Genomic DNA, 12,718 nt, shown 5'->3' with positions numbered 1-12,718 from the left:
AGGGTGGTGATTAGCAGTGGCCAGTATCCAGGGTCAGCATAAAGGGATCAGGGAGAGTGGTGGCCTCAGCAGGATAGGGATTAGCAGGTGATATTCTAGCCCTGGCCCACTGGAGTCCTGCAGCCTCCCTCCCTCCTTCTCAGGAAACAGAGGTCATGAGTGCCTAAGCCCAGCACTTGAAAGCCCCGGTGCCTGCCCACCATTCTGGTCACAACCATTGGTGATGGATCCCACATGTGAGGAAACCCTGGGGAGAGTCTGACTTGTTTGCCTGTATCGGCATATGCCCCACATACACCTGTCCAGGTGCTGAGAGTGACAGGTCCAGAGACCCCTCCTGTGAGGTTCACGCAGGATTTGGCTCCCTACCTGCTCCACCTCCAGGGCTCCATACAGCCCCCAGACAGCATCCCCCAAGCCCTACTCCTCAGAGAAGACTTTCCCGGAGTTGAGTCTACTCACCACCCCACCCCCAGTTTATTTTTCTTTTAACGTTATAAAATATAAAAAAATACAGAGAATGCATAAATATAGAATGTAACTAATAATTTATAAAGCGAGAGCTCGTGTACTATTATTCAGGTCAAGACAAGAGGTACTACTTTGCAAAACTGATTAGCAGCTTCTTAAAACATGAAACATAAAATTACCATATAACAGCAATTTTACCCCTAGGAATCTTCCCAAGAGAACTGAAAATATATAGGTCCAGGCAAAAACTTACATGCAAATGTTCACAGCAGCATTATTTCAAACAGCTAGTAAGTGCAACAACCCAAGAGTCCATTGACTAGTGAGTAAATAAATTCCACCATGGAATACTCAAGAATTAAAAATTATTATTGTTTATTAAAATTTTTTTATTGTTTATTTATTTTTGAGAGAGAGAGAGAGATACAGAGCACAAGCAGGGAAGGGGCAGAGAGAGGGAGACACAGAATCTGAAGCAGGCTCCAGGCACTGAGCTATCAGCACAGACACCGACACGGGTCTTGAACCTGTGAACCATGAGATCATGGCCTGCACCGAAGTCAGACGCTTAACCGACTCAGGGCCCCCCAAATTAAAAAAAAATTTAAGTTTATTTACTTATTTTGAGAGAGACAGAGACAGTGTGAGTGGGGGAGGGGCAGAGAGAGAGGCAGAGAGAGAGAACCCTAAGCAGGCTGCATGCCACCAGCACAAAGCCCAATGCAGGGCTTAAACTCATGAAACCATAAGATCATGACCTGAGCCTAAACCAAGACAGATGCTTAACCAACTGAGCCACTCAGGCACCCCGGAATACTCAAGAATTAAAAAGAAATGAGGTATTGATATATGCTCCCATGTGGAAGGTCCTGAAAGACATTTTGCTAAATGAAAAATCAGACAAAAAAACAGTCTGCTTGTTGTATGATCCATTTATATAAAATGTCCAAAAAAGGCCAATTTTAGGGGACAGAAAGCTGATTAGTGGCTGTCAGGAGCTGTGGCTGAGTATGGGGAGTGATTCCCATGAAGCATGAAGGGTCTCATTGGGACAACAACGGCAATGTTCTAGAGCTGGATGGTGCAAGTTGCAAAGCTCAGTCAATTTACTAAAAATCATTGAGCTGTACAGTTAAAATGGGAAAATTTTATGGCTTATAAATTATACCTCAGTAAAGTTGTTTTAAAAAATTGATGCCGGCTAAAGAAAGCAAGAAATGATGCCAGCCCCTAGAAGCTTCCACCTGCTCCTCCCCAGTTCCAACCCCCTGCAAGAGGTAACCGCTCTCTGGCTGCATAACGTCACCACATGACTGCTGCTTTTCTTTTTCCTCTTACTACCTACGTGTGCAGCCATAGACAAGACAGGCTCATTTTGCCCCTTTTGAACTTTGTATATACGGACATTGGGGTCTTTTGAGCCTGGCTTCTTTTCCTCCATACATATGTGCACATGAGGGTCATCCAAACTGGTGTGTGGCCAAAGTTTGCTCATGTTCCTTGCCCTAGAACCCCTTACTCTTCCCCCAGTCACATCTGGCTTTGCCCACTCCCCAGGGGCTCCGCTGCCTCCAGGTTGCTCAGCCCAGGGAGGAGGGCACAGACCAAGCCTCACTCATGCAGGGTCCCATGCCATTACTCCTCCCCCAGTGCCTCATTCCCCTTGGCTTGCAGCATGCTCGCTTTCTTCTCTTCCATGTGCCAGAGGGCTCCAGGGGCCATCTTTGTCCCCTTCTCTTCTTTAGTTGCATTGAATTTCCCAGGGGTTCTGAATCTGTGGAATTGTCTGAATCTGTTCTGAATTGTGGCTTTACGCACCATGTGCAAGCTGAGCTCATGAGTCCAACATTTCTTTTCTTTTTTTAATTTTTAAAGTTGATTTATTTATTTTGAAAGAGACAGAGACAGCATGAGCAGGGGAGGGTCAGAGAGAGAGGGAGAGAGAGAATCCCAAGCAGGCTCTGCACTGTCAGTGCTGAGCCTGACGTGGGGCTCCGACTCACTGACTGTGAGATCGTGATCTGAGCAGAAACCGAGAGTCAGATGTTTAATTGACTGAGCCACCCAGGTGCCTCTAACATTTCTATCTCCCCAAACTCCAGACACACATGCACAGCCCTCGCCAGCTACTGCACATTTCCACTTGGACGTCTCTCAGACATCTTACCAAAGTAAAGTTCATGATTTCCCCTCCCCTCCAAACTCTTCCTCCCACCTCCCAGCTCCAGGCTTCCTCTTTTGGGTAAATGGCACCACCTGCCACCCAGTTGCCCGAGCTGCACCCTCAACACCTCCCTTTTCCTCTCCCTCCCCTTTCTCTCTGCCTCTGCCACCCACCAGCCCAAGCCGTGTCACCTCTGCTTGGGCCTCCGTCCAGCTAGAGGCGAGGGTGAATATCACCGATCTCACCAGCCATTGCTTGGAGGCCGGGCAGAGTTGAAGAACTTGCTGTCCCCAGCCAGGGCCTGGCCAGAGGTGCTGTGGGAGGAGCCCTTATCCCCCGCAGCCTGGCATATTTATGGAGGACACACAGGGGCCACCTTGAGCTCCGTTATTGCTGTTGGCCCTCGCTGGCAGAAAGAACATCCTCCCATGCCAGCCACCTTGGGGAGTTGCATAACAGGGGCCATGCACGAGGCTCTGGGGAGGAGTGATCGCATGGGACTGTGTGTGAGTGAGGCTTGGTCTGTGGCTCCCTCCCTGGGCTGAGCAACCTGGAGGCAGCAGAGCCCCTGGGGAGTGGGCAAAGTCAGATGTGCCTGGGAGAAGAGAAGGGGGTTCTAGGGCGAGGAAAATGAACAAACTTCGGCCATACACCAGTGTGGGTGACCCTCATGTGCATATATATGGAGGAAAAGAATCCAGGGGTCATCCGGTCATAGAATGATTTGTTGCTCTGCAGGCTCCTGACCAGTGCACATGCTCACCGCACATCAGCTGGGCAGGTGGTGCCTGGCCCCTGTTCAAAATCATTATGGGCTTTCCTGGTCCATCCACTAAAACCCAAAGTCCTTACCATGGCTTACGGGCCCTACGTGATCTGTCCTGGCCGACCTCGACCTCATCTCCCACCGCTCTTCATTATACCCACTAACCCTCCGACCCCTCCCTGTTCCTTGGGTGCATCCAGGCTCATTCCAGCCTCAGGACTTTACCCTTGCAGTGTCTTCTGTCTGGAACACGGTCCATTCAGCTCTTGATTTTCATGACTTGGCCCAAATCTCCCCCTCTGGATGGAGGCCTGCCTGCCCTCCTCCCACTGACACACTCGTGTCTCTGCCCTGCTTGTGCACACTGCTGGGCACACAGGAGGAGCTCAGGAGATGGTGTGGGTGACCTAGTCCCCATCCCTTGCTGGCTACCCCTCTCCTCTACTCTCACCCAGTTCTTGTCATCTCGCTGAGCCCTTCTTCACTGGGCTGCCGTCCCTGTCTCCCTGAAGATCTGTCTCCCTGCTAGGGCCGGACCTCAGTTCGCGGGGCTAGCTCACACACAGTCAGCCATCCCTCAGTCCTTGGGTTCTTCCTAAAGGCCCAGCTCTGGGACCACGGCCGACCGGACAGAGCCCAAGACAGGGGCTACTGAGGTCCTGCCAAGCTGCAGAAGACTCTGGGCCAGAGAGACTCTGCCTGAGTCCTGGATCTGGAGCTGGAGGGCTGGGGTGTGCCTCCTGCCACTGCTGACTGACAGTTGACAAGCCTCTGCCACCTAGAGTCTCCCAGGATCACATGGGGACATCAAGCTGTTATTCTCCCACCAGCCACCCTGTGGCTTGGTCAAGGTATGTGGCAAACTGGGCCCCTGGAACCTGGGGAGGTCCCCTGGTGACTCATGGTGTCCCAAGCAGGTCCACGTGGGGCTCCTTCCCTGGGACCTAGATCCCTGCTGGCCCCTGGAGGGTTGCTGCTGGCTGCCTGGGCCTGGAGCTCCTGTCTTCCACCACCACCTCCCCACCCCTGTTCGGCCCCTGCTAATCCTTTGCACACGGCACCACTGCTGCCTATTAATCCCCCCTGTGTCTGAGAGACCGGCCGCAAGTGTCAGGGACAAGGCAATTCCTGGCTGGTGGTTGGCATCCGAGCAGGTAACTCGGGATGAAGTGGTGGCTGGGTGTGGACCCCCCATGTTCTCCTTCTAGCAAGGCATCTAGACTTGGAGAATAGGGCAAGGCAGGAAAACTGGGCTTCCCTCTCTGCCTGTGGGACTCAAACCTTAGTGAATCTTCAGAGGCAGCTTATGACATGCAGATTCCAGGTCCCGCAGAGGGTTTAGAGGGGCATAGGAACCTGTATTTTCCCTAGCTTTCCAGAAGATTCTGAAAAGCTGGTGATCCCAGCATCATAGTTACCCTGGGCTCTGAAGTCACCCTTCCCACCTTAGCCTCCCTTATCAATGTGGAATCAGCAGGGCCATGCAAATATTTCCATCCTGGAGGAAATGACTGGGTCTGAGGGAAGAAGAAAAATTGGGAGTGGGGAAAGCTTCCCTAATCATTTCCAGGAGGTTCAGAAACAAACTGGGAAAAGGTTTGCAGGACTGGCCTGCAGAAGACAACCCTGGGCAAATGTCAATAGCACCGGAGGTGGATGTGAGACACCTGGAGTCCAGCGGACCTGAATGTAACTTGGCTTGGCTGCTTACCGGCCGGGTCACTTTGGGCAAGTCTACTCCTCTCTCTGTGCCTCTGTTTCCTGAGCTACAAAGTGGTAACAATTATTTGCCTGAGGCTGGTGGCAGGCAGGGAGAACGAGGAGGAATGTGATCAAGGGTGGAAGACACGTAGCTCAGTCTTGCCTCAAGGGGCCGGCTGGGGCTGGCTGGGGTCGGGGGAATCCTCCATCCTAAACACATGGCCTTGGGCTCTACCAACCCTGGGAATCACTGTGTCTGTGTCCCCACCCAACAAGGAAATGGAAGGCCGGAGAGGTTCATGTCTGGCTCAGGTTCACCTTTTTGGAGGCGGAGTCAGGGATCTGATTTCCCACCCTGAGCTCTGCCCCTGTAGCACAGCCTCTCCCAGGACAGCTGGTGCTGAGGCCAGAGCGGGGGCAGAAGTCGGGGCTGTGAGCAGAGGGCAGGAGGCACAGCCAAGGGGCTGTGGGGAACGGGCACTGGGGCATGGATCCTGGGCCCTGTGCCTGTCCTTTTCAGCCTGGGGCCAGTGTCCTTGGCAGAGGAGGGACAGAGAAGCACTCTATCATGTTGGGCATCTCCCCAGAAGGGCCCTTTCAAGGGTGGGAGTTTGCACCTACTGCCCTGTGTGGTGCCACTGGGCCAGGCCATCCTGCGGGATTTAGTCATAAGAGCGGAGGCCTCCCATTCCCAGAAGATAAATGTTGCCAGAAACTGTACCCATAGAAGGTAGGGCTGAAATATCACAGTAAATCTTGAAAAAGGATTTAATTGTCATTTTATCTTAAAATTATTTAAATCATGAAAACAGGTTAATTTTTATGTTAAAGCATTTTCCGTTCATATGCTATTCACAATGTGGTTTTTTTTTTTTTTTAACGTTTATTTATTTTTGAGACAGAGAGAGACAGAGCATGAACGGGGGAGGGTCAGGGAGAGGGAGACACAGAATCTGAAACAGGCTCCAGGCTCTGAGCTGTCAGCACAGAGCCCGACGCGGGGCTTGAACTCATGGACCGCGAGATCATGACCTCAGCCGAAGTCAGCAGCTTAACCGACTGAGCCACCCAGGCGCCCCACACAATGTAGTTTTAAAAATCCATGTTGGGATCGTGCTGAATGTGATATTCTACAATTACTGTTCTTGCTTGACACCAAATAATAGTCATAGACATTTGTTAAGTGCTCAGTGTGTGCCTGCCATGTTCTCACCAGTTTATTTTATCCTCACAATGATCTCCATGAGATAGGTACTCTAACATCCCCATTTTACAGACAAGCAAACTGAGGCACAGAGAGTTTAACTGATTTGGTCATTCCTGGAGTCCAGAGTATGTACATCTTTCCATATTAGTTCAAACTGATCCACCTTTTTTTATGGCTCCATGGTATTCCGTATCAGACGTATTGTAATTTATTTAATATGCGTTTCTCTTACAGGTGAACATTTAGGAACTTTCTAATAACCAGATCCCTACAGGTAAATATTTGGGTGTTTTTCATCTTTTGCTATAACACTGTTGTGACCAAGCTTTTTATACACATGTTTTTGGCCTTAGTATCTCTATCAGGTGAATACCTGGAGGAATAATTTGCAAAAATGTTTTTAAAGATGAATGAGAGAAAAGGGAAATGTGTGACCCACCTAAGTGGCGCCCAAATGGTGGGAGCAGCAGCGGACACCCTGGGGAGGCCTAAGAATTCTGTCTCCTACAGGCATCAGGATGTGGAGCTGGGTCCAGAGGGTGCTGCCTCAGCCCCCAGGGACCCCCCAGAAGACAAAGATGGAGGAGGAGGAGGAGGGGGCAGAACCAGAACCGGAGGCGGAGCTGGAACCAGAGCCGGCACCTAAAACAGCCCTGAAGGAGGCCGAGCTAGGGGACGAATCCCTGGTAAGAGGCTGCAGCCATGCTGGCCTTATGGCTCCGGAATTCCCAGCTTGGGTCAGCTGCCCCCACCCCGGGGACCTTCTACGAGGGGACTTGAGCACGTCCAAACTTGCCAGTTCTGCATCCCATCCGTTCAGGAGCCTGATGACAACTAGTTCAGAAGCTCAGTTAAAAAGATTTGATTTAGCATCTGATGGATGCCAGGCCTGTGCACTGTGCTAGGAGCGTAATGGTGAATAAGACATTGCCCATGGGGGTCAGCAGACAAGTACCAGCCAGGTCATTCTACCAGGAGACAGAGGTGATGAGAGAATTTGGGGAGCTCCAACACTGGATTCAGCTCTCCCCTCCCAGGAGGGCCAAATGAGTATATCAGACAGAAGTATGCGAGCTCAGAGGAGGGAGAGAATCATTTTAACTTTGGAGAGTGGAAGCTGGTGGGGTTTGCTCCTAGACACAGAGGGTGAGCCCACTTGTGACTGGAGATGGTGAGGCGGGGCATGCCTCGTAGAGGAAGGGCTTGTCCTGGGCAGCACGGGGTATATACAGGAAACAGTGACCACCCAGGTAGAGAGTTTGTGTGCATATGTGTTTGCACGTGCACACATGTATGTACACATATGTGCATGCCCTGTGTCCTTAGTGGTATGTCTGTGCATACATATGTATTAGCAAATTGTGTGCACACAAACACATGCACGTATTTACATGTATTTGTATGCACACGTGTATGTCACATGCCTTGGTGTGTCTGTAGGGTGTGTGGGGCATGCTATAAGTGTCTGAGTGTGTACATGTATATGTTTCTGAGTTTGTGAATGTATTCATGTGTTTGTGTATGCACGTTTGTGTTTCTGTGCATGCATGTGTGTATGAACATATTTGTATGTAGCTGCATGTTTGTATACATACATATTTTATACATCTGTGCATGCAGGCTCATGTGTGAGTGTTCAGATGCAGACCTTTGTACGTGTAGGCATACATGCATATGTGTGGGCACACATGTTTATTCATCTATGTGTGTATTTGATTGTGTGTTGATGTACATTTGAAATGATGTGTTTGTGAATATGTGTTTGTATGTCAGTGCATGTGTATGCGTGTAGATGCCCCTGCTTATGGAACTGAGCTTATATATACGTGCATGTATGTATACACAAGTATCTGTGTGTGTGTATATATGCAAATGTATGGGAGTGTGCATATGCATGTGTTTGTGTGTCTGTACACTTGCAGGCATTTGCATGTGTGCATGTCTGCATGCACGCACGTGTATATATGAATATTTTGCATGTGCCTCTATGCACATGCATGTGTATTGGGGCATGTATACATATGCAAACGTATATGCACATGTGCTTTGTGTCTTCCATATACACGTGCATGTATGAGCAGATCCACTTATCTGTGCATGTGTATGCACACACCGCTGTGTTACTGCACGTGTACCTATTTGTGCTCATGCATGTATGCATCTAACTGCACATATATGGACATTTATGTGAGCTCATACATTTACATGTATAATGAGTGTGTGTGTGTGTGTGTGTGTGTGTGTGTGTGTGTGTGCATGTTTGTACACGCACATATGTGCACGCAGCACTAGGAGCTGCAGCTACAGAGGCAGATGAGAGGCAGATAGCAAATGCTGAACTGCTACCCAGCTGCTCCAGGGGAGTGGCAGGTTTGGCTCCCCCAGGAGAGGGATAGCTGGTGGGGGGGTCCTCTCCCCTCCCTCTCCCCTCCCTCTCCCCTTCAGTTTGCCTCAAGGCTTCATAAGTGTCTCCAGTGTTCCTCTCTGTTCTCAGACCACTGGAGTGGGCAGCTTCCTGGGGGAGGTGATAGGCTTGGGGCTACCTTGGTAGGGGGGCACCTTGGATGTGGGACCCATGGTGTTGTGAGGGAGGAAGTGTCCCAAGTAGAGGGTGAAGCTGCTGGGATTTACAGGGACGAATGTGAGAATAGAGCTGTTTGGTCCTGTGGGGTGAGGGGGTCCTCAGTGGGTGGGTTGAGGGCTGCCCCTACCTGAACCAGGCTGGTCTCCCTGAGGGCTTACGTGGTCCTGTTTGAACCTTCCAGCCACCGGAGGAGCCATTTGAGGGGGAGGAAGTGGCTGCAGCTGAGCCAGGCCCTCAGGGTAAGTGCTGGAAGCCCAGGCTGGCAGCACCAGCAGCAGGGAGGAGTATGTTCTCTCTCAGGGCTTTGCAGAGTTCATAGGCCAGCAGGCCCATTTCACAGATGAAGAAACTGAGGCTGAGAGAAGTTGAGGATCGGGCTCCTGGGGACTTTTTAGCTGAGCTGAGCTGGAACCCTGGCCTTCTGACTCCCTTGGGGTTCTCCTCTTTCCCCTACCTCTGACTTGACCTCCCTCACAGGGTAGACCTCCCTAGGTACTCTGAGGCTCCAGATCTAAGTATGGGGAATTCTTTTCCAGAAACCCAGGAGGCTGCCCCTACTCCACCCACATCCCTCCAAGCCCAGGTTGCTGTGGTTCCCGAAGTGAAAAGGTACCACACCACCCTTCCCTCTCCTCGGGGCCAGCCCCCACCCCCCAAAAAAACCAGGGAGCCACTTGGGGGTGGGGACCAGCACTGTCTCAGGTCTCCACTCATTCACTGGCAACTGCCCAGAACATCTTGGGAACTGGCTGAAGGGATCCTCAGGCAGAGGCAAGGATCTCCTGGGCCAAATGGGCAATGTGACCAAGAGAAACAGAAAATAGGGGCTGGAGCATTCTCAGTGCTTGGGAGAAATGCAGACCCAGTGTGGCCAGGGCTTCTGATTTTCCCAATGAAGCCAGAAATCCAGACTTTCATGTAAAATCTCCAAGTTGGCTCATTTTAGACCATCAATGCTTATCCAAGTGAGCATATCTTTTGGGGGTTGGGGGGAGCCGCTAGCCTCAGGCAGTGAGTCTGTGACCCTCATATTTAGGCTGCCCAGTCTCAGCCACAAGGAAAACGCCCCACAGGAAATCCTTAACCCTTCTGACCCTTTTGGAGCACATGACGTATGCCTAGTGTAGGATGGGACCTCCTGGAGCCAGGCTAAGCAGGAAGCAGGATACTAGAACTTGGCTGCTTTGGACCAAGCATCTGATGGGAGTGGGCTCAGGATGGTACTGTGCATACCTGCCTTGCCAAGGTTTGGTGTCTGCCATTTTCCAGAGTTGGATGTAAGCCTTGGGGGAAGGTGACATATCTGAAGCCTCACAGTGGGGAGACAGACATTTGGGATTCAACCCAAGTTCTTTAGGACACCAGAGAGTGCCACTCGGATTAGGGAGGGGCCGGGGACCTGAGGGCAAACTCGGATCTTTGTCCCTCAGCACTCCCAGTGGCTGGGTGCTGACCTGGCTCAAGAAAGGCATGGAGAAAGTTGTCCCACAGCCGGTCCTCAGCAGCGGGCCAGCCCAGACCACTGCTGCTGGCTTGGAAGGCCCCACCCAGGTACTTGTGGGGGTGGGAGCTGAGGTGGTTTTGGTGGGGAAGGGCAGGGTGGGAGGCCATTGGGTCTGGGTTCTCTGCCCTCACGTGTCTGTCTGTCCTGGCAGGCAGGAGCACAGATCCCTGGGCAATGCAGCAATGGGAGCTCAGGTAAGGCCAGGAGGCAGGATGGCTTTTTGGGGGTGGGACTAGGGGAGCTCAGGCTGGATCTTGCCCCTGTGGAGAGCTCACAGGCTAGGAACTCTCATCTGCCTGGCTCTGGATTCCAACCCTGGTTTGAGTGAAGCTGACCAGGAGACGGGGTCTGGGCAGGCCTCTTGCTGCTGACCACCTTTCTTTCTTCTGCAGATGGACTCGATGTGGCCCCTGGGGCCCAGGACACTGGGTAAGTCTCCATCCCTGAGCAATGGTTTGGCCCCTGAGCCTCATCTATAGTGTGTGTGGTTGGGGGAGCTGTGTGCCCAAACCTGAGGACCTTGTGTTCAGGACCACATCACCTCAGTGTGTGACCTTGGACTTGCCTCTCATCTCTTCCAGACCACACTCTTCTCATTCTTAAAATGGAGCCAAAGGGCCCTGTGCTTCCCATGGTTTTTTGTGCTGATTTCTGGGAGATGCTCCGGTGGGAGGCCATGGGGAGAAGGCATGGATGAGTTCCTCATAGATGGGCTCGTGTATGTGGGCATTGTATGGAGCCCAGGGGCAGGGCTGGGACCACTGTGGGGGACATAGGGGTACCTAGGTTGGCCTCACAGTTGGCAATAGCTTTGTACTTCTTCGACTTGACCAAGGTAGGTGGCTGTCTTGTTATTAAGGGTGGGTGAGGACTATGGCAAACGGGGAGGCCATGTCCTTCTCTAAGAGGGCCGCGGTCAGCTCCCATTGCCTCTGCCTGGGAGGAGTTCAGGCCCAGTGTGACCAGATTCTCCAGTTTTTTAGGAGAAGCTAGAAATTTAGGGTTTTATGGAATATTTAAATTTTAGATGTTGCCAACTAACTGAAAAGTTTTCAGAATACTATGGGCCCCCCAGATAAGCCTGGAACCTCCAGTTTGCAATCTCTGCTGGGGACCCGGAGTCATGTATTCACCTTCATTCACCCCATTCATTCATTCCTTCCCTTGTTCATTTGTTAGACTGCTGGGTTCTTGAGTGCAGGGACTTTTGTCTGGTCACTGCTGAACCCTGGTGCCTGGCACAGGGCCTGCCATAAGGAGGGGACTCAGCATGGAGGGGATGAATGAATGAGTGTATGTGATTGCACTCATTCATTCATTCATTCATTGTTCCAGTCACTGTAGTCTATCTCTTTTTGTCCCCTGGAGGCTGCCCAGATCAGGGGTCCCCAGGGGCCACTCGGCTGACTCATGAGACCAGTAAAGCAATTTAGGATGAAGTCCCCCAGAGAACTTGCCAGCTTTCTTTTGGGGCCATACCTGGGGGGATGGGATCTCCTGGGACAATGGGTTCCCCCTGAAGAGGGAGGGGCTGCCTGGAGGCCAGATGGATCTGGGACCCATTTGCCCCAGGGCTAGCTATATAATTTGCGGGTCCCAATGCAAAATGAAAATGCAGGACTCCTTTAAAAAAATCACTAAGAGTTTAAGATTGTGACAACCGCATGAATACCAAAAGTGGGCCCTTATAAGTATGGGGCCCTGTGTGACTGCACTGCTCACAGACCCATGAAGCCAGACCTCTCTGTGCCAGGCACAGGGAGTCCCCCATGCTGTGTTCAGGTCCCCAGGCAGCTGCTGTTTCTCACCTGGGGCCCAGGTGGCCAAGGCTGGGCCTGCTGTTCCAGGCTTGGTGCAGCCATAGGTCAGAATTTGGGGCTGGCAGAAGTTGCCCCACTACCTGAGACCCTTCTAGAGTATACAATACAAGGTCCCCACTGTGCAGAATGGGACCAGAGGTGAGGAAGGACTGGTTGAAGCCTGGGATTCCAACAGACATTCAGGTCAGGGTGATTAGGTTGCTTTACTGATCCCTGTCCCCTTTGCAGGCCTGGGCCCTGGCTGCTCAGGTGGCTTGAGCAGAATCTGGAGAAAGTGCTGCCTCAGCCCCCCCAAAGCTCCAAGGTAAGTGGAGGAAAAAGGGGGAGCAGGCAGATGACCACCTGGGAGGGTTTCTGGGTCCCAGAAAGGATGTGTGTAGTTCAGCAGGCTATCCCCAACCCCAGGGACACGTAGAGGGAGTGCTGTCCTCCCTGGAGGGTTCTCCTTGATGGAGAGGAGTGACTGCGAAACAGCAAGCAGATTCGTGGGGAAGGAGGGGG

At 51.7% G+C, this 12,718-nt stretch overlaps 1 protein-coding gene across 5 annotated transcripts in view; it reads left to right on the top strand.

Moving 5' to 3' along the window:
- The first annotated feature begins 4,494 nt into the window (after positions 1 to 4,494).
- Positions 4,495 to 12,718, top strand: part of CNGB1 (cyclic nucleotide gated channel subunit beta 1) — a 75,911-nt gene continuing 67,687 nt past the window's right edge. For 3 of the 5 annotated variants that reach the window (XR_014136247.1, XR_014136245.1, XM_081791549.1), the window contains exons 1-8: positions 4,495 to 4,555; positions 6,820 to 6,995; positions 9,075 to 9,132; positions 9,430 to 9,502; positions 10,324 to 10,444; positions 10,549 to 10,591; positions 10,790 to 10,826; positions 12,446 to 12,521. Coding sequence is in view for 1 of the 5 variants with exons in the window: in XM_081791549.1 (XP_081647675.1) it covers positions 6,828 to 6,995; positions 9,075 to 9,132; positions 9,430 to 9,502; positions 10,324 to 10,444; positions 10,549 to 10,591; positions 10,790 to 10,826; positions 12,446 to 12,521 (576 nt within the window). In the remaining 4 variants the exon portion in view is untranslated. Of the gene's footprint in view, positions 4,556 to 6,370; positions 6,584 to 6,819; positions 6,996 to 9,074; positions 9,133 to 9,429; positions 9,503 to 10,323; positions 10,445 to 10,548; positions 10,592 to 10,789; positions 10,827 to 12,445; positions 12,522 to 12,718 lie in introns of those variants that run through there. The other 2 variants (XR_014136246.1, XR_014136248.1) reach the window with 2 other exon arrangements.

This window comes from Panthera onca, chromosome E2 (assembly GCF_046562875.1).
Source record: "Panthera onca isolate mPanOnc1 chromosome E2, mPanOnc1 haplotype 2, whole genome shotgun sequence".
Lineage (NCBI taxonomy): Eukaryota > Metazoa > Chordata > Mammalia > Carnivora > Felidae > Panthera > Panthera onca.
Note: the sequence above shows the minus strand (reverse complement) of the source record. Positions and strands in the feature narration are given on the sequence as shown.